The sequence below is a fragment of the Accipiter gentilis genome, chromosome 9, assembly GCF_929443795.1.
Source record: "Accipiter gentilis chromosome 9, bAccGen1.1, whole genome shotgun sequence".
In the NCBI taxonomy this organism is placed as follows: Eukaryota; Metazoa; Chordata; class Aves; order Accipitriformes; family Accipitridae; genus Astur; species Astur gentilis.
In genome coordinates, this window is record NC_064888.1 from 9,849,597 (window position 1) to 9,870,268 (window position 20,672).

General features: G+C 40.3%; 1 protein-coding gene across 25 annotated transcripts in view; it reads left to right on the forward strand.

Moving 5' to 3' along the window:
* The window catches only part of ANK3 (ankyrin 3), a 385,183-nt gene that overhangs the window by 310,446 nt on the left and 54,065 nt on the right, over positions 1–20,672 (forward strand). For 19 of the 25 annotated variants that reach the window (XM_049809737.1, XM_049809736.1, XM_049809743.1 and 16 more), the window contains 4 exons: positions 2,676–2,778; positions 8,756–8,862; positions 16,468–16,692; positions 19,703–19,857. In XM_049809737.1, the coding sequence (XP_049665694.1) occupies positions 2,676–2,778; positions 8,756–8,862; positions 16,468–16,692; positions 19,703–19,857 (590 nt within the window). Of the gene's footprint in view, positions 1–2,675; positions 2,779–8,755; positions 8,863–12,854; positions 12,888–16,467; positions 16,693–19,702; positions 19,858–20,672 lie in introns of all 25 variants that reach the window. The other 6 variants (XM_049809747.1, XM_049809748.1, XM_049809751.1 and 3 more) reach the window with 1 other exon arrangement.

Here is a 20,672-nt window from a genome sequence, read left to right on the forward strand (position 1 = left end):
GCTCATGCTCTGAACATCTCCAAGGCACCTCTTTGCTAGCAGTTTGCAACTGGTCTAGAAACTGATCTAGAACAGCCAGCAAAACCACTGTTTCTTTTCACTGCTGGTGGTCAGACTGATACATAAGGGTGTTCCTTAATGGACTAATTTAGCCAAAGAATGTAAATGCCAGAAAAACTGAATGACAATCATTTTGCTATTTTGGTGCTTCTGTTTCTTTAAAGGTGCTAGTGAGTAATCCAACCGAGATAGCCAATATTAAAGAAAAATGCTCCCCAAAATAAAAAAGCAGGTGTGCCCTCAATTTGGGTTTCATTTGACAGGGAATGGATTATGTGTTACAGGAAACAGGCCAAAGTTTCTGTGAACCTGATAGAATATTGTCAACTTAATATAATATCTGACTAATGTTGATTTCAGCTCAGGTGTTTCTAGATCGACGTTTTAGATTTCATTTTGCTAAAGCCTGCAATGTGCCTGGCTCAAAACAATTAAAGCTGTATGAGCAGAGTCTACTTCCATAGCTGTGGATTTGCAATGTATTTACTGACAGTCGAATCGTACTGAAGCTAATAATTAAACCTCATAAGCTGGAGCCCTGAGGACTTTTTCCTACGCTGTAATTTAAAGATCTGTTTTAAAAAGTGAGTTCGTTGTCTAACAGCAAATGGCAACTCCCATGAGGTAAAGCTTAGATGTCTACCCTTCAGTCTTACTTGTTACGGTGGTATTAGAAATGCAAGCATGCAGTGCAGATTTGCTCTTTAGTAGTGCCCAGCCGTCTTTTGCTTCGCTTACAATTTTTAGGTAAGTTAATAAGTATTTATGTGATAATACATTCACGAGGAATGCCAAAACACGTTTAAATAGTCCACTAGCTAGAAAATCAGCAAAACAGATCTGAAGGGAGACCCTTATGCCTTTGTAAACTTAATTAACAAAGCTGACATGCTGCTTTTAAACAGAAGTTGGCGTGAACAAGGTCATCGTAGAGCACAATCAGATGTGGTCAGTCCTGAAGTACCACCGTGATGGTGGAGAGGGAGTGCGCTTTGTGTACAGAGCTGGGCGCTGATTTATAGGACACCCCTTACTCATTACAGTACTCTTCCTGCACATGTCTAAATTCTCACTGTGCAGGTGGGAGAGGAGAATTTTACAGTCAAGGTCTGTTAGGTAGATCTGAGGGTTCAACCTCATGTTACCTTTTCTTTGAGAGAAATCTAATATTCCCATGCTTCTGATTTCAGCAGTGCCATTACTATTTGTTGCTGCGTGACTCATTTTTTACATTGCACATGTTATGCTCAGAGGAGACAAATACAGTGTTTTTCCTGTGAAGTATTTTATTTAGCAAAAAGTACTTTGTGGATGTATCTTATTACTGATTCTGAGTGTAACATTAAGAAATAAACACATGAAATATATAAGCCATCCAGCCATAACATCTTGCTTCTCCTGTCTGATTCTTTGCTTTCTATTTCTCCTGTTTCTTTTCCACTGTAAATTGCTTTAGTCCAAAAGTCAGGTAAGAAGGCATGGCATCGTGTTACATCTTGCTGCTGCTGCCATTGCTCATCTTCATTTTATTCAGCATTGGAAAGTGACATGCTTTTATTTTGGGGTCGGGGGTTGGGCTCAGCCTTAGAGAATATCCCTCTGTTATAACAAATATAACTTGATTTCTTTATGCCCTTTATCATGTAAAAGTCTGCTTAACATATGCCTACAGTGTGTAATTAAGATCCCAGTTCTACTTCCAGCACAAGGAGGAACGTGTGCTAAGGGACTAGAAAAGTTCGATTAGCAACTACAAAATGCATGAAACAAGTTGTAGAGTTTTGAGTCTGAAAAGTGTCGCTAGTTCAAAAGTGTAATATGTTGTTGGATGTTGCTTTTTATTAATTCACGTTTTTTACTACTTTATTTTCTGTCACGTAGCAAGCATGTCTAGGCCTGCAGCATGTTTTTAGCACATACCATAATGTATCTTCCAGGGTTAAGTGTAACACACTCCTACATTGATTTAATTGCAACACATTCAGAGAGATCATAGCTATTTCTAAATAGTCTTAACATGCACAAAATAATCCCCAAAGCATTGGAGTCTGTATTTAACCATCAATAAACAAATTTCTTCTCTTTCTTCTTTCATTTCAAAATTATTACCCTTTTTTCTAACTGAATTAATAACTACAGTATAACAAAGTCAAAAGTGGTTCAGCCACAAAGAGAACGGCAACACATGAAACTTGCTCTTAGTTAAACCTGCTTCAGTAGTCTGAGCCGTATGGGCAGGCGCTGTAACCTATCCACAGCTCCCCTGGGACCTGCTCTCGTGGGTCTCCTTTCAGGATTAGGGCACGAAGACATTTATCAAAGTTCATCTAAATACTTGAATACGCTTTTCTAGATTTATTCTAAAGCCACGGCATTACTGCCAAAGCAGTAAACATCTGTTGTGATTTTACTTGTGTATATTGTAGGGAAGGGGCTATTTACCATAGTCAACTACTTACTATTCCATTTTTTTCCCTTGTATTTATTTCACAGATTATGTATGTTTTGCCATCTTATGCTATCCCTGGAAGTTGCATGTATTAATTTTTTTATTTTTATTTTTTGTTCATCTCATTGTCACCTGCACTTTCTATGATAAATGGTAAATACAACAGCCTCCGCTCCTTCAGTTCGGATAGGTCCTACACGCTGAACAGAAGTTCTTATGCCCGAGACAGCATGATGATTGAAGAACTGCTGGTACCAGCAAAAGATCAGGTATGTGCTGTGTCTCTGCCACCGGGTATTTGTGCTTCATATTTATAGGGGATGACAGGCTGCAGCCCTCAGCCCTGCTCGCAGAGACTATTGCTACTCTCTTAACTATGAAAAAGGGAGAAGAAACGAACTGAGAGAAAGAAATTGTGGGTTTACCACATTATGGTTTTGATCCTGCAAGAGGCAGGGTGATGGGGTCCCAAACCAAAAGAGTCCAGTTAGGTTTCTGAGTACGGGGTTGTCCATTGAAGTCAATGGGAGTATCTGTGAGCTTAATGTTATGTGTTTCCTTAGAGTGCTTTGCTAAGCCGGGAGCAATGTGTTTTACACTAAGCAACCTTCGTCTGTACTGTATAGCCCAGGGAATACGTTCGCCCGCATGGAGGGGACTCCAACTGCTGTCCTTGTTTTTCCACCCTTGGGAAGAATTTGGCCTTGTAAAGATTAAGCTATTATGCACTAGCCAGTTTATGTATCTTCCAAACATTTGTGCAATGACTAATACAACAAAAGCAGAATCTTTTGACCTGATTATAGCGTGGGAAAGTGTTTCCAAAAGCTAATGCTGGAGATGATGAGGTACTGTATGCTTCGTTTGCAAGTTCCTCAGCATTTTGCTTGGTAGACTTGCTTCAGATTTTCAAATCTAACTGAATTACTCAGGAGTTTCTTGTTACGCAGAAGCCAGAGATCTGCTAGGAAGTTGAATAAAAATTCACATTGAAATCTTTACTTGGGAATTAAAGGACTGTTGTTTATGTCCTGGAAGAGCATAAGGTGGATTGTAATGAAACGGAGGTTTTCTGCTGCCATTTTCACAGAGGTACCTCTCAGCAGCAGCAATTATTCCTGCACGGGGGGGTTATTGATCTCAGAGGATGCTTTCATGGGGGAAAGGGTCCACAGAGCAGGACTCATGCATTTTAAACTTTGATTGCGTTAGTCTGTAAATTCTAGCATAGTATAAATTTTCCAGTTTTGCTACAGCTTTTGCACATAGTTTTGGTAGTTTTATGCCAATGGCAGAAATTGGATTCTGTCTTTAGCAACTGAATGTTTATTATTAGGTTGTAACTTTCAAAGGAAATGCTGTAAACTTCCAATAACCTTGATTTGCAACGGCCAGCTAGGGAGAATTTCTGAACATTGCCTAGCAGTAATTTTGTTGCTTTTGTTTGTTTTGAAGTTAGAAAATAAAATCTGCAACTACTGGCACTGGGAACAAGAAATGGTATTTCAGGGCTGAGAACCTGAAGTTACTCTGACACTTCCTACTCCTAAGCCTTCATGAAGCCTTCTTGATATGATGGAAATTTCAGAGGAGAAGGCGGCTCTTCAGTCTGAGAACACATTACATTGTTTTATGATTCTGGCCATTTTTGTGATTACCATCAAAGTAGATGGCATTGATTTAGCAGCTAGGGTGCATTTGATCACATAACGAGACTTAAAACCAGCACTATGCTGAATAACGCCTAAAGAACGTTGTCCAAAGTGTGCACCATTAACCTGTTTTGTATTACAAAATTCCACTAGAAATATAAGAATTACTTATCTGTACATGGAGGTGTTGCAGTGACACCACATCATGTACAGGAGCTCTACTTTAGGGCAGACTTCATATCCTCTACGAGTGGTCATGGACCTCTCTTCTTTCTAGAGGATCTCTTGCAGTGCTGGTTCCTGAGCTGAGAAGGCAACAAATATGAAAACCTTCTAGTGCTGGTGCTGAGCTCTAGTGTAGGCTGTTTTCATTGCGTTTATAGTCTTCGTATTTTTGCGATTCCAGTTTTTGTCCGGCAATGATTGTGCAATTGTTGCACTTCAGTGCTGGTACAAATTTGTCACGTAAAATGAAGCCAGGCTGGAGGCCTTGCTGACAGTCTAGTTGTAAATGTTATTCTAATCTTAATCCTCTAGACAAACGTCAAGTTTCTCAAGTTCAGGAGGGGATCAGGAATGGTGAAGGTGGTAGTGGAAAAAAATGTCAGTCCTGTCTTGAGAGGTTAGTAAAACCATGATCCCTTGAAAAAGAAATGACAGTGAAGCAACAAACTATCTTCATGAAAAAGGGAGCCCAGCTAAAGCTTTCTGCTACGGCTTCTGCAAACCTCAACTCAAGGTCCTGATAAAAAAATATATCCATCCTCTGGAATTCCCGCGTTCTTCAGCCCAGCCCAGACCTATGGTGGTAAGCTTTACAGCTCTTCGGCTGAAGCGGGAAGAGTGCACTGGGGAGATGGAGAATACTCCGGCCTCTCTTCTTCCCACCCCTCCCCCTGTACATCACTGGGCTTCTAGATAATCTCTGCTACGGCAGTAGAAAGCAGGGGGAAAAACCACCTTATGTTCCAACAATGGAATTCAGAGGAACAAAGATAATTGTGGGTCAAAATGAGTATCCTGAAAGTCCACCTGGAAACTGATGGGAGTTAAGGCTGTTTTGGGGTATCACGCTACTTTGAAGGAGTGAGCCATTGCCTATCTGCATATGCCATTTCTCTTCTTTTGTAAAGCTCAGACCTGTCTGGAGGTCATGAGAACAGCAAATTCTCATAGTAAAGGGAATTAATTTTATCACAAATATAAGTATATAAAAGTATATAAAAGAGTAAGGGGCATTTGTCAACCTCTTGATCAGGTTAAAATAGAAGATCCCATGGCCATCTCTCCCCAAGATCACTGGGAGACTTGGGATTCTAAAAAGAGTCAAATGAGGAAGATTTGAAACCAATCTTTACTGAACCTGACTGTCAGCATGACATGTTAGGTATTAGAGAAGAGTTTCTAATAATTCCCTGATAAGTCTTGATATTCTCCATTGTTTGCATTCGGTGGTTTAATGCTGGCCCTGTTGAACAGGGAAGTCTGAGTCCAGGCCATACTGTGCCTCATAACGTGCCTGGAGCTAAGTGAAAATTTGTGTCCTGGTGCGTTACCATGGATGCAGCAACTCAGACCAAATCTGAATGACTTTCTCCATGGAATAATTTACATCAGCCTCTGAATTTAATGAGCCAAAGTTAGGGTGAATCAGGCTGTCTGTTACATAGCAGCTTGCTGAATCTCTTCTGTATAGATAAATTCATCTGGGAGGAAGCATAAATTCTTCTGATTGCTAAACTCTGATATTACACAGCCTGGATATTCAGTTATGCAACTAGCAGAATCCTTGCCAGCAGAACCAGCAGTATTTTTATATATGCATTTGCATCTAATGATGCCACACCCTTTAGCAGTGCATATTTAATCTCCCTTGGTCCAGAGAGGGAGCACTGGGACCTGACCAAATGCAGGATGAATCCTGTGATTTGATGTCACTGATGATGCACCATCTTCTGGACTGCTTGCTTATATTGCAACTTACACAGGAAGATTTTTTTTTGCCTGCCTGGAAAATCCAGCATCAAAACAGACTGACATTTGAGATCAACAGATGTGTGCTGCATGTAAGATGCATGTGTCCAGCTCTTAGCTTTTCCTACTCTGTTTCTCTGCCAAAATTATTGGCTGCAGGCTGTGTGCTTTTGCTGGCTGTAAATATGTCCAAGAGATCTATTTGAGTGCACTTTGTCAGAAAGGAATGCATCAAAAAAATATGGTCACCTGATATACAGACGGTATCTCAGGACAAAGGAATAGACCAAGGAACCCTATGTATGTGTAGGCAAACATACAGCAACTTGACGAGCATAGTAGCACCTCTATCTAGCATAGATTATTTTAGAGTGGTGGTATTTCCTTGGAAATTATGTGGCCCTACGTTTAGTTTTCTGTATCACACTGCTGAAGGAACTTTGTGGCATTTTTCATCTGTTACAGCAAACACGATCCCATGTTTTATTTGTTGATGTATGTGTCTTCATGCATGCCTGGACCTTAGTGCAGTGACACTATTACGGCTTAGCAGGCATTTGAATGACAAACGCTAAATTGTGGTGTTGTTTCTACACATTTCTTTATTTCTTTGTTCTGTCCTATTTTTGATGATAATCATTGAGCAAAGGAATAAATTTAATTTTCCTTATTTAAATTTTTACAACTTCTGAGACCAGCTGTCTGGATCTTACACTGTTTGGTATCAAAAGTAATAATGTACTCAGTATGAGCTCTTACAAAGTTAGATCACTTGAAGTAGCAGAAATCCACAGCGATGGCTTTCCTGCCTAAACTGCGGGATCTTCAGGAAAAGTAGGAGGATCCCTAGTGTTCTCTTGGAAGGAGTTAGAAAACTATCTTCATTAAACTAAATTATGATACATTTTTCAAAATTGTGCTAATTAAATCCACTGCCATTGCTTAATTGCCATTGTTTTAATGGCATTCGTTTTATCTTTTATATCTGATCGTCAGTTTTGGTGTTTAACATACGCAAGTTTGCCCATTATTGTTGTTGTCTGTGCTTGAACCATCAGGCTTCAAGTACACATCTTACAGCAAAAAGTTTAATGAGAGATTCTAATAAAATAGTTAAGGTAGCAAAAGGAGGAGGCATTGAGCCATGTGCCACAGTGTTGGACAGGTGACAGAGCAAAGTTGTACCCTGCAGATATTTCTACTGATTGGCGGTAAGTTATAACGTCACTGGTTTTTGGAAGGAGACCTGGAATGCTCATTTGAAATAAAAGAAATGTCTAAAGTGAGAAGTTTTTTTGGAAATCCCAGAGTGATGGGAGGGTTGCAGGTTCTGGCCAACAACAGCACTATCTGCTTGCTTATCTTGCGGAAGCTTCTCAACAGAAATATTTTTGTGTGTTTATGACTGTCTTTGCCAGATTTACTACTAATGCTGGTATTTCCATTCAAAATAATTCATTTGCACTACCTCTGTGTGCCGGTACAATTTTTTTTTTTTTAAAAAAGGTAGATATAACAAAACTTCCCTGGCTAGAAGTGTGTGCTTGGCTCAGTTTTGACTTGAACCCACAGAATTTTATTTGAAAACAGCCCATGAGGTTTTAGTCTTAACAGACTGCACACTCTCGATGCATTTGCCTGTAAGCAGAAAACCTACTTACAGGAAACACCGACATCTTTAACACCATCTTGGGTGAAGATAGTCTGTGTGTATTGCGTGACAGCTTCCTGACTTAGTTTTATTGATGTAACTTCTCGTGGTGCTTCTTAAATTGCTTAGAAGCTTTCATATCACCCTGGAAATATGGGCACACATTATTTGAAGAATTCATTTGTTTAATTTCCTAGGAAAAAAGAACCAAAGAAAAAAGAATATTTTACTAGAATGGCTTTGCTACATAGATAAGAGGATTTATAGCGTGAGACCTTGTTGCCGGGCACAGGATGCATGAGTGTGCATGCGCATGTCCATGGGCGGCAGCAAAAAACAAATTATGCCTCAGCGTCTGTCAGATGGGGCAGTTAATTATAGCACCAGCGTGCCAGCGCTTCACAGGGCTAAAGCTATTTTTATAGAGATGAGTAGGGGCAGTGGCACTCCAGAAAACAGTGTTCATGTTGGTTGTACGTGTACAAAGACAAACTAAACTCTCCTCCCACCGGGAGCTTGGTCATGCATTCACAGCTTCAATTAAACTCTCAGGGAAGTTATTCACAGGTTCTGCTCGAATAAGGATCTATCCAATGGCGTTTTCTGTGGGGGAATATTATACTGCCTGTCTGTATGGTGTATGATTGCTGTACAAATGGTAATCATTTTTTCAATATTTTTAACCTTGCACATGTGAAGTAAAGATTGAGAGAGACATAGTTGTAATTGAAGAAAGTGGGAAAAGCAGGCAAAAAGAATGTCTGAAGGTACATAAGATTAGTTTGTCTGTGGATTCCATGTTTCTGTTACGGGATTTCCAGTAATTTAACACCTGGGATATCAGCACTCTTATGTGCAAAGGGGCAGATCTAAATTTAATAGAATTATATTAACAAGCTTGCATTTAAGACAACTGTTTTTCACGTTAATTTTAAATTTCAACTCATCTTTTTTTGTTATGTTTTTAAGCACCTGACGTTTCAAAGGGAGTTTGATTCTGATTCCCTCAGACACTATAGCTGGGCTGCAGACACCTTGGACAATGTTAACCTTGTTTCAAGTCCCATCCATTCTGGGTAGGTCACTTAACAGATTGCCTTTTTCTTTAAATGTGGAATTGTATTGTTAGCTGAAGAATACAGCCTGCTGTAATGGCTGATAACATGCCTATTCCTGCTCCAGTTGGAGCCAGTGGCAACATTCACACTGACTTCAAGGAGGGTGCTTAATAGCAGAAGTCAGTCTAAATTCTTGCATATCAAAACAAAAACTTGCTTCTGCTCTTAATTTTCTGAATGCAAAAACATTGTAATCCCACAGGCTTCTTTTTAATAGTCCTGTTTTGCTTTCCTGTTGTATATGCTTTGCTTCTAAGTGTCATAAGGTGATTTTGTTTGAATTGTATTAAATTATTTGCAATATGAAATCAGAGACATAATGTTATGCTTTCTGTTCTTTCCTAGAGGAAAAAATGAGGGTTTTTAATTTAACCTCTTATTTTATTTGTACCTCCAAACTCCTGCCTATTCTTCAGTATCTGTAGTTTGATTTTAGTGGTACTATTCATTTATTTATGAGTCATCACTGTAGTTGTGGTGCTTCTTGACAGTAGACTTGATTTAATTGCAATCGTAGTAATGTTTAAATGCGTATTGTAAAAATCTACAAATAAATGTGTAACTGAAAGGAATTATTGCATATGAGATTGTCTACTATAAATATTTGTTGTTTAATATTCAAGATCAGGACATAAAATTTCACATCCTTTTTAATTTACTTCCTCATTTTGTGACTAGTTACATTCTTATAATGAAAACGAGTGCAGCACATACCAAAAGATTTCAGTTCCAAAACAGCAGCAAGTCCTACAAATCTAAAGCTACAATCCCACATTACATATAAACACCTGCTTCTGCTGAACAGATCTATACAACGGTGGATTTTTTAGGTCCTGAGCTGATAAAACACTGCATATGGTCAATGCTAGAGTTGAAATTTCAAGAATTGCAGTATGAAAAGCTGAATTCTGTTGGTTATTGCGGAAAGGTATGTCAGCAAAGGACCAGAGAGAGCTAGTAGTCCACCCATTTGCATTATAGCAGGATAAAATGCAGTTAAGCCATTCCTGAAATATATTTAATTTCTTCATAGTCACTAAACATAAGAGATTCTATAGTCCCCCAGCTTCAGGAGTTCATTACCCTTTGTTACGATATTTCCTCCACAGATATTCAACTTAAAATTTCTTTGCTGCAGATTAAGCCTATTTCTTGTCGTACCCATAAGAATATCTTACTGGTCTCTTAACAATTTTTTATATGTTGGAAGACATGTAGTCCTCTCTTTTATAGACTAAAATGTCCCAGATCCTCCTAGGTGGTGCTTTCCACATTTCAATGCAGTCTTGCTGCCGTCCCCTGGCTCTCCCCATGTTCATGATAGCTTCTTTCTAAGCCAGGATCGCTACTTCTTTGGTCTGACACGACACGCTTAATCTTAAGCAATCCCACAATGAGAATTATCATTTTAGTAACTGCAGTTTCTGTTGAGGGATGTTTGCTAGAATTTCTCGGTTCTTTTCTGAAAATCTGCGGTCTGGTTATTTTTTCCATGTTTTGTGCTTATGTGTTTGGCTTCTTCCCTCTGTTTGCATTTGCCTTTAGGGTATTTCAGTTTGTTGGTTCCAGAACCTTTTTCCATTTTAGTAAGATAGCTTTTCATTCTGATCCTATTTTCCAAAGACTTTTCAGAAGCTAATGAAGACATTAGCTTAGTGCCTGGCCCAGGACAGCACAGTGAAGTCTCCACTTGAAGCTTCCTTTCAGTTTAACAGTAAAGCACTGATGGTATCTCTTTTGAGGTAACTTCTCAGATGATTGTGTCTCTACCGTACCTCGACTGCTTACTGAAATACCAAGACAGTACTTCCACACATCCACTGGGTAAGTTACCCTGTCAAAGAAGGAACTGAAATTCATTTGACATGAGTTACTCTTGCCACTTACATTTTGGCTCTTTTTTATTTTGAGGACTAGTGGTAGGTAAGTTGTAATCTCTTGATTATCCTTTAGGCCCTTGTAGATCGGATAATTGTTGGATAAATTATTCCTGAATATTTCTGGTAATTGGGGTTAGACTGATTGGTCTAAAATTTTCCGGCTCCCTTTTATCCTGGTACAAAATAGGCCTGATGTTTGCATCCTGCCACTCCTCTGGGACAATACTTGTCGGCCCTTAGCTCTTCATCATGCTCACCAATGATACCAACCCTCCAAAACATATATTCTGTGGACACGGGATCTTTCACATCAGCTCCTTCAGATCTGCTCCCTTTGCGCGTCAGTCCTCGCTAATGCAGATGTGGCCTTTGCTGCCCAGAGCGGAAAGGCTGCAGACCTGCAGCAGTGGAGCAAACTGTGGGGCTGCAGGGGAGGGAGAGAGAGGATCTGAGCACCAATATATTCTCCAAGCATGTATAGCTTTTCTGACCTGTCACATTTCTCACTTGACAGATAAAGTCCATCAGAAATGATGTTCTGATGACTCAGTTCCTTTGTTAGGAAAAAACCCTCACTTGTTTGTTTTCTTTTCGATTGCGGCCCTGTATTATAATATGATAGTTTGGTTTTCCCCATTATCTTCATCTAGGGGCAATCAGCAGATGTTCCCTCCACATCTTCCAGTACCTCAGCACATCTGATATGCAGAGGATCATGACTTTTCCCTTCTCTTCCGTCAGTCTTTTTCTGAAAAGCAACTCCTCTTCTGCTTGTTTGCGGTCCTTCATCCCCGGCTTTGTCCCCAGTTCTTTCTGTGGCCATAGGCAGAGGTATGCTGGCTGGGGTCGCCTGCTGTCGGCAGCCCCCAGGGGCCGGGTCACCCTGCGGCCAGGGCCTGACCCCACCACTCTCTGCATTCCTCTTCCTCCCCTGGGCTCTGCGATGTGCCGTGCTGGGGGAGCAGCTCTGCAGTCCGCTCCCTCGGATTGCTCTGCTGCCCAGTCACCCACTGTCAGAAGAGAGCGTCAAAGTTTGTTCTCATTTCTTAACTGAGGCAGAAGGGGAATTTTGGGAGCAGGATGTGGAGATCCAGCGATGTATCAGTGAAAGGGGAAGAAAGAAGGAATTGTTGGCAGTAGTTTCGACTCTTCTGGTTTTTCCTTTTTTAAAGCCAAGATAATGTTTCATGTTTTTCTTTTTGAGTTCAGATAAGTTGTTTTGCCAGCATATATTTTGAACAGGATCCATTGTAAGCAGCACATTGAAATATGTCATGAATCTTGAGGCCTCTGGAAGGGTAGAGACCCTTTGCCAAAATGACCTTCAGCTTTCAGATGTGAGCTTACTCGTGCAACTTCCCCAAACTAAAATGTGGGTGTGCTCTCTTCATGTTGCCTTTTTTAACTCCTTGCTTTTCTTAGGCAAAAAAAAAAAAAAAAAGAAGTTAATGTGTCACGCTACCTTCCTTATTGAGAAACTCAGAAATACTGGATCCCGTCTTGCAAGGTGGAACACATCGGATTAATTATCGTTTACTCCAACCTTCTGTACATGCAGAAGAACTTATTTTTGAAAGCAGTGTAATGAATGGCATGGACTGATACTTCTTTCAAGCATCCTGCTGTACATATCTTTATACGTTATACTTTGGAAAATAAACTGCCATAGAAAAGTGCAAGAACTGATTTTCCATGGCACAGTGGAGCATGTTTTGGGAATTAAAGAGGTCGTGTTACAATAAATTCTCTGGTGACCTAAGTAAATTGCAGATGCTTTTCTCTTCTCCATGTGCTTCTGCATTTCTCAGAGAAATTATGGACTTGTGCTGACTAATTAAATGAACAATTCCTTTCAGATTTTTTTTCCATGTGTAGCATATTTTATGAGACACAGGTCATGATATGCGAAGCAAGAGCCAAATCATTTCTAAAGTTGGCCTTCGAATGTGTTGCTTTTGTTATTTTTCTGATTGTTACTTTTCCTTTGCGCTTATAATTGATATTTTCTGTTGCTTGCCTCTAATTATCTTACATTAATTTTTCCCATTTGCTTTCTAAATTATTTTGCAGCTATTCCTCTCCACTCCCTCAGTATGATTCAAGGTGATAACTCTGTGCTTTCTGTGAATCCTCATTTTATTTTTTTTATTTTTTTAACTTTTTTCCCACAGAGTGTGTGTAGATGTTTGTAGTGCATCCGCCCACATCCTCATCCCTTCCGTGTATTCAAGTAGAAATGCTCATTAGCATTTAGCGTTGTGTTTTAGAGATCATATTGTAGTTTCCATTATTAGTGCAGCATTAATTTAGGTAAGCATCAGCTACTAATCTTTTTGATAGAAAGTGCATGAAATATTGTTTGGAATTATTGTTACTGTTTTAAAAATTAAATCACTAATTTGAAAACCAAAGAAGGAAATAATTAATATGCTGTTGACAATGATTACCTTTCTATGGGAGCAATATCCATAAAGGCTGATCTGCTAAAGGTTTTGTCTTCACTGAAGGCTGCAGTGTGGTGGTAGACACCAAAGCTGGCTGTAGTGGGCTAGTTCCTGCGGTGGGACACAGACTCATGTCAAGGGTTAATCTACCCTTGCTGTGAGCAGTGTGCCTTAGCAGTGCTAAGCCCCAGGTTCCCAAGGCTGGACTGACCTTGAAATCTACAGCCTAAATGTACTTGAGAACTTGGGGCCTGGTTTTTATAGGTACTTAGTCTTAACTTCCACCGATTTTTAAAATTTTTTGTCATTATTAATTTAAGTCAGTTGATTTAGGTGCCCAGAGATTTTTGGCAATCCACTCTCACACGCTTGCGTCATTTAAATAGTTTGGATACAGAGACAACATCTTATCTGAGTGCAAGCTTTGGCATTTTTGCATTAGATGAGAAACTCCTTTTTTCATTAATTCTGAGCTGGCTTAACATGCCAGTAATCACGTACATGATAGGCAGCTCTCCAAAACATTGCTGCTTTGTACCGAGCCGTCAGGCCAAGCCCAGCCTTGCCAAGCTCCCCGGGAGGCCCCTCCGTTGCTCCACGGTGCACCGACCAGATGTACTGACCAGATGTGCCTCCCCGGAGCTGCTGCAGCATCAGCCCTGAAGGGATGCTCCAGCCAGCCACCCCTCCGCCCTGCGCGCTTCCACGTAGCCTGAAGTGGCCCCCTCTTCTCTGCAGACAAAACCGTGCACTTTTGAAAGGCCACCAAAGCACCAATTGTAACAGGTTCCTTTCAGTATTCTTCCTTCAATGGCCAAGGGCTGTGGGTCCCTGCTTTATTTTTTACTTTGCTTCACAGTAAATTTTAATGGATTGTCTTGAACTCTCTTCACAGCTAGTCATGAGCTGGCTCCTTGCCGGCTCTGAAGACCAACCGTAAGCCTATCTTTCCACTTGCTCAGTGGCATCTGCCTCCTACCATCAGCCTTCAACATCCACCGTATAGAGCAGTTGCAGGGAGAAAAGGCAACGTAAAGATGCTGACAGGTTAATAGTGCTCAGTGAGCGGAGCAGAGAGGGAACCAAAGGTCCAGGCTCTCTAGAGCTGGTACAGCCTTCTGTTAGCAACCAGAAAGGTGCTCCAGTCAACAGAGTTTACAGACATCTGAGATCTTGTGATCTACAAATATTAACAACTTATATACTCTATAACTTAAAGATCGAACGCATTTTTTTTGACTTTGTTCTAGTATTTGTAGAAAGTGCTTGGTTACCCATTCAGAAAAGATCCTGTCCCCCTGAAACAATTCCTCTTATGAGGAACTGGGATACCCTAGCAGCAACATTTGGATTTGTTCAATAGTGTATAGCGTGTTTATCTAGGAGAGAAATGTGAATACAGTTTATTTGTATGAAAACTACTGTGAAACATGGTGAATTTTATTCCATGTTTCAGTATTGTAAAGAGTCGGGGGCACAAGAAATGATAAATTGGGGTTAGGGTCATCTCAGAGGGCTGTTTCACCTCCCCATGTTTACTGATGGATTTTAGTTTGGCTTGAAGAAAGGCAATGTAGCAATTTTTTTATCTGGAATTCAGTTGGGCAACCTTTCTGTCCTGCTTCATATATTTACAGCTTGTATCCCTACCCACCTGTCTCCTGCAGACAACTCAATACCAAGTTTTGATTACGCTCCTGCTTTTGTGCAGATTTTTCCCACCCCCGTCGGCCAGACTTCCGAATGCAGCTTATTTGCAGGCCTGGCCGATGCACGTCAGCTGTTACTTTTGATATCCTGCTGGTCTCAAAGGCAAATGTAGCAGTCTTACACAAATTCCCATTCATACTTCAGAGCATTGGGGGCTTTTTTAAAGAATCTTCATGACCCCCCCAGATTAATGGCTCTTACCCTTAGTTCATTTTACAGTAGGGAACCAGGAAATTGAATGCATTCCCCTGTTAATCATGCGAAAGTTTAGTTCTTAAGGTGTGGAAGTTTTGGCAACAGCCTTGCAAATAGTGCAACCATATGGCAGATGTGCCAGCTATGTCAGCGTCTGCATATCATATAGAAGGGACAAACCAAGAGTATATTGGCATCAAGACTGAGTTGGTAACACGTGTCCCTCTTGATACTGGCCTGTTATTGCATCTTCTACGTGAAGCTATTCTCTCTCAGCAGCTTATTGGACAGAGGAAAAGGGAAGGTATTTTGGAGCACCAGAGCAGACCCCCCATACCTGTTTAGCCCTTGAGGAAGCTGTATGTTTTGATCCCTGTAAATTGGAAGGATTTTTGCTGCAGAGTTTTGAAACAGGCTGAAGTCTGGTTTTGGTTCTGGGAGGAGATTCCACTTTCCTGTCACTGTTCTGTTAGTGACAGTAACACTTCACGGATGCAGCTTCTCAGCATTTCATAGATGAAATAAACTATGGCTATTAATGGTTATTCTTGTTAATATTCATTATTCCTTTGCTCATAAAAATAATTTTATTTTAAAATCTACCACTTGCCACTTAAAAATATAACTGCTTACCCTTCTATTATTAAACAGAAAATTATGCATTGAAATGACACTGGCAAATGTGTTTTTGCTTTAATGTTGCTTTTTGCTAATGAATGTCATCTTAACAGAGGAGTAATGGCATGATTTCCTCCAGAGTGGCAGCAGCCTAAAGAAAGTTATGTACGTGGTATTCTCGCTCATTCCCAATCAGTGGAAGCCCTTAGTAGCCTGGACTGACTGTCACCCATGGTGTCAGCACTCGCTCTGCCTGCCAGTGTTTGCAAATGAGACTGTGAGGAGCTTTTGAAGACTGAGATCCCCAAAAGAATAAGCATTTTTGATTCTCCTTTTTCTACACTGTCTGATTCCTTTCTGCATGTGAGGCTAATTACTCTCGTTTATGGACAGTAGACGTAACAGTAACAGAGGGATGGTTTTAAATTCTAATAAACCACTACTAATATACTGTTTGTGTACTCTTAATGCAAATTGCTCAGTAGCACCTGTTCATTTCACCGTGATGTTGCTAGACCTTTAGCAATTCCTGGTTTTGATAACCAATAGTTAACAAGTAAGTATAAGTTTTAAAAGAATCTTCATGTTCTTTTTAGTTTAGCTGGGACTGGGAGGACTTTTCTAATAATGTTTAAAAGACTATGGTGGTTGACTTTTTGCTGATCTTCTGCTTGTTTTGTGACCATTTTCATTGACGTGTTTCATTTTTCCTACAGTTTCCTGGTTAGTTTTATGGTTGATGCACGTGGGGGTTCGATGAGGGGTAGTCGCCATCACGGAATGAGAATAATTATCCCACCACGCAAGTGTACAGCACCAACCCGCATCACCTGCCGCTTGGTAAAGAGGCATAAACTGGCCAGCCCACCACCGATGGTTGAAGGAGAAGGATTAGCGAGTAGACTTGTAGAAATGGGGCCAGCAGGGGCACAATTTTTAGGGTGAGTTGTTCTATGAATTTCGTTGTTTACACTCATGTTGCATCTTTCATTTCTTTTATCCTGTGGATCTAAGTAGTTAAACATTGACTCTACCTCATTTGACCATGTAAGATAGGCTACTTAACTTGAAATATTAAAAAATACCAACCTGCCATTCCTTCCAGAAAGTACCCTGGTATTTTAGGGGGAGCTTTGCCTCTACGATGGCTGCAGGGTGGAGCCAAAGGTAAGGAAAGCCATGAAAAGGCCAGGTCCTGCCCCCATCTACTCATGCAACCTGCCTTTGAAGTCAGGAAGAGTCACACGCCTATAACCCAGAACAGGTTCTGACCCTCTTGCTCGTAGAGTATTGGAGAAACATCACTGTCACAAAAAAGTATCCTAAAGTCACCCACAAGGACCCAAACATTGAGCTCTGTTCCCTATGCCATGGCATGTGCACAGCTCCTGCCAGAGTTGCTGGGAGCTGCAAGTCTTCGTCCTGTGGAGCAAAGCCACTGAGAGCAATGGTGGAGCACTTACTGTAGAGCATCAAGTAGTACAAAGGCTAGAAACTGACTTTTTTTTTTAAAGCTTAAAACAGGGGAAACAATCCACTATGATGTGGTGCTTTTTTTCCTAATTATAAATTTTGTTCGTTACCATGAGTGGCACCCTGGTGTAAACTGCTGGTTCTGTCGGGAATGACAGCTTGTTCCTAATTTCCCCTTCTCGTTTCTCTTCCTGCTGCATGGATGTTATTCAGTAAACTGCATCTTCCTAACACTCCTCCCCCTCTAAATGAGGGCGAGAGCATGGTTAGCCGAATCCTGCAGCTTGGTCCACAAGGAACAAAATTTATTGGGTAGGATATGTACGGAAAAGATACAGAATGTCTACAGTTTTTCCTTTGTTTTCAATTTTTGTTATTCCCATTTTATTTTCTTTTTAAGTTTTCTAAAGCTTTCAGTTGATTTATGTCACTGAAAGAAAATCATAGTGGCTTGATTTAATATAGCTCTGCTACTATCTTGTGCTTATAGGCATGTAAAATTCACTGCCAGCATTCTGCTTTCATAACTTATGTGCTTTTGTAATTTTTTAAATTTGAAGTGTTTCAACTGCATCAAATACATTTTAATACACAGTGACAGTCCTTTAAGTTCAACCCTGTGGTAGAGAAGGTATTTACAGGCCTTGAGTGAGTCTGTTTTGGGAAGAGCATTTGTAAAATGTGATCGCATAAAGGCTATTATTTATGAAAGATCATTTAGCAAAAATGTCATTATAAAGCCAAGTATGCTACCCAAAGGAACTGCAGCGTATAGTCTAAAAACGTAAGAATGTTTCCATACATTTTTGACTGTTGTTTTCAAACCATATTGTGAAATTTACTGCATTAGGTTTTCAAAATATTGGTGAGTGTTTGGTGTTCCAAACCTGTTCAATACCTTCTCACTGAGTATTCTTGTTAAATGTCATGCACAAAATTGTGTGGTTTCTAAATATTTACAGAGACAGTATCTGAACTATTAGCCTGCAAAGATTGTACCATAGCGTTTGTTTTCAGTTTGTACTCTTTTTGAACTGGAGAGTAAATATCTTAAGCAATGTCTTTGAATTTTTTGTATTTACTTGCTGGGCACAATGGGAGACAGCAGCTACATTCCTATTTCTTGTAAAAGGACGTGAGATTAGAGTAATAGCCTGGGTGTTCTTAAAAGCATCTAAAATACGTATTAATCAAACTGTCTTTTTCTATTTTCATGGCAAAAAGTACTAGCTAACTCTTCTCCCTTGGTATTTAATGAGAAAACTGGGCTTCCAACTAGTTTATGTTTTTCCTCATGATGGCTGTTGTGATTTCTGTGCTCAAGTAATTGATTGGTTAATGCACCCAACGCTTTGCAGGTGTACAGTACCATAGAAGTGCTGCGTACTTCTCCCATCATGTGATGCGACTTTTAACTGAGTTATTCCAAAGCAGTGAAATCCTTTACAACCTCTGTAGGAAAATAATGATACTGTCTATTTAAATGTCTTAAAGCTGCATAATCCATAGTTGTTCACCTACTGTGTGATTTCGGTCGGTTTGTCTTAGCATACTTTAAAACGCATATCCTGCCTGTGAAGTGTTTGGCAAAAGTGTCTGTTTTGTTAAGGAATGGCACACGAAGTGAATGGTGGTTTCTGTCGGTTGTTCACAATAACTGTTCAGCAATGCACTTGCAGTCCTCTGTTGAAGGTACATTGTCTGGTGACAGGTGTATTATTAACCACCTTCTCATTCCCTTTCCTTCCCTCCAAAATGTTTGACAGTAACTAATATAAATGTGGTCATGATGTTGCTCAGCTCAGAGAAACCCATTCTGAAAGGATGTAAACATTCCCCAGTGATGTTTACAGTGCTGGTGTTGCAGCTCTGATTTTGGGCGTGAGAACCAGAAAGTGAAGCTAATGAGAAACACCGCTTGTGTTTCACAGGAGCTACATCAACAGAGAGCCAGAGAACGCTTTGAAAAGTTTGGAACTTAGTTTGAAGTTTAAAACCTTGCACGCACAGTTCCTGCTGCAGTCAATAGCTGTTGCATGCATTTCGATAGCCGGACTGTTTCTGAACTGACTTTGCCCCTTTAAATCCCTTGAGCCAAATCCAAATTTTGACTATGCTAATGCCAATTAAAAGTCAGCGGTGCTGTGTGTGCTGGAGGCAGGCTGGATCACCTATATCCTGGGATAAATGAGCAGGGACGAATCTCCTTAGCAAAAGTTGTCATGATTTTTTCATGTAGGCAGCTGTTTCAGAGGATTTACATTAAAAAAGAGCTCTATATGAATATTTGCAAGTTATCTATTACTTATAGTTTAAATGATAAAGGATTGTGCAGCTTTGGCAATTAAAAACATTTTTACCATAACAGTGCTAACTATTTAAAATGACTGTAGTTTTCTTAAGGACTTAACGTCCATAGGAAATTAAGGGCAGTGAGGGGATATAGGATTAAAAATAATACGATTCCTTTTCCTCTAGCCCTGTCATAGTGGAAATCCCGCATTTTGGATCAATGCGAGGAAAGGAAAGAGAACTAATCGTACTTCGAAGTGAAAACGGTGAAACGTGGAAGGAGCACCAGTATGACAGCAAACATGAAGACTTAACCGAAATACTCAATGGCATGGATGAAGGTAAACATTTTCTCAAAGTTTTAGCAAGCCTTACCTTTGTGCAGGCTTGCTAACACGAGCAGACTAAAGCAACCTAAAGTAAAACAGTGCAGGGGACATCTGACTGGGGAATACAGTGTGTGTTACATATTAAGCTAATGGAAAGAGCGTTAAAGAGAAATTGTTCAGCAGTGGCCTGGAGACATCCTAAAACGAGTGGTAAGTTTTGGTCTGAAGTCTTGCCAAGTTTAAGCAAAGTTGCACAGTTGCTTTACAGCATGAAGTTGAGAATAACATCCCAGCTGGAGGTAAGCATGTTTCTGCTGCTTAGGCAGGGCCAGGTGAAGGTCATTCCAAACCAACGACTAAGTATAAAGATCAGCTATATTAGACTTTCCCACAGATGCAGACCTCAGCCCGTAGACGGTTCTTCTCTGAAACGGTATTGTTAGAGGTTGCCTCCCACAAATGCACAACCTGCCTTCCTGATGCCCATCTGGGAAGTCTGGCTCCCTTGTTTTGCTTGGACAATGCTGTTCATGTGAGAGTCCCTTAAGATGAGAGGACTCAGCTGTACACAATTCATCAGAAGCTGCTGTGACAGATGGTCCCTGCAGACACATCATGGGCAAAGGCAAGCTGGAGTTGCAGTGATCCCTTGGCACCACTGCTTTCTTTTCTTAGCAGGTATTTTTCAGTACTTGTGCTGATAAACCATTGCTTGAGCCCTTTGCATCTGAGTGTGAACGAAAGAGCTTGTGGTTTCGATTTTGGTTTTCTGTAAGGGTTTGTCCACCAGATTTTCTCTGGATAACCTCCTATAGAAAATCACAGTG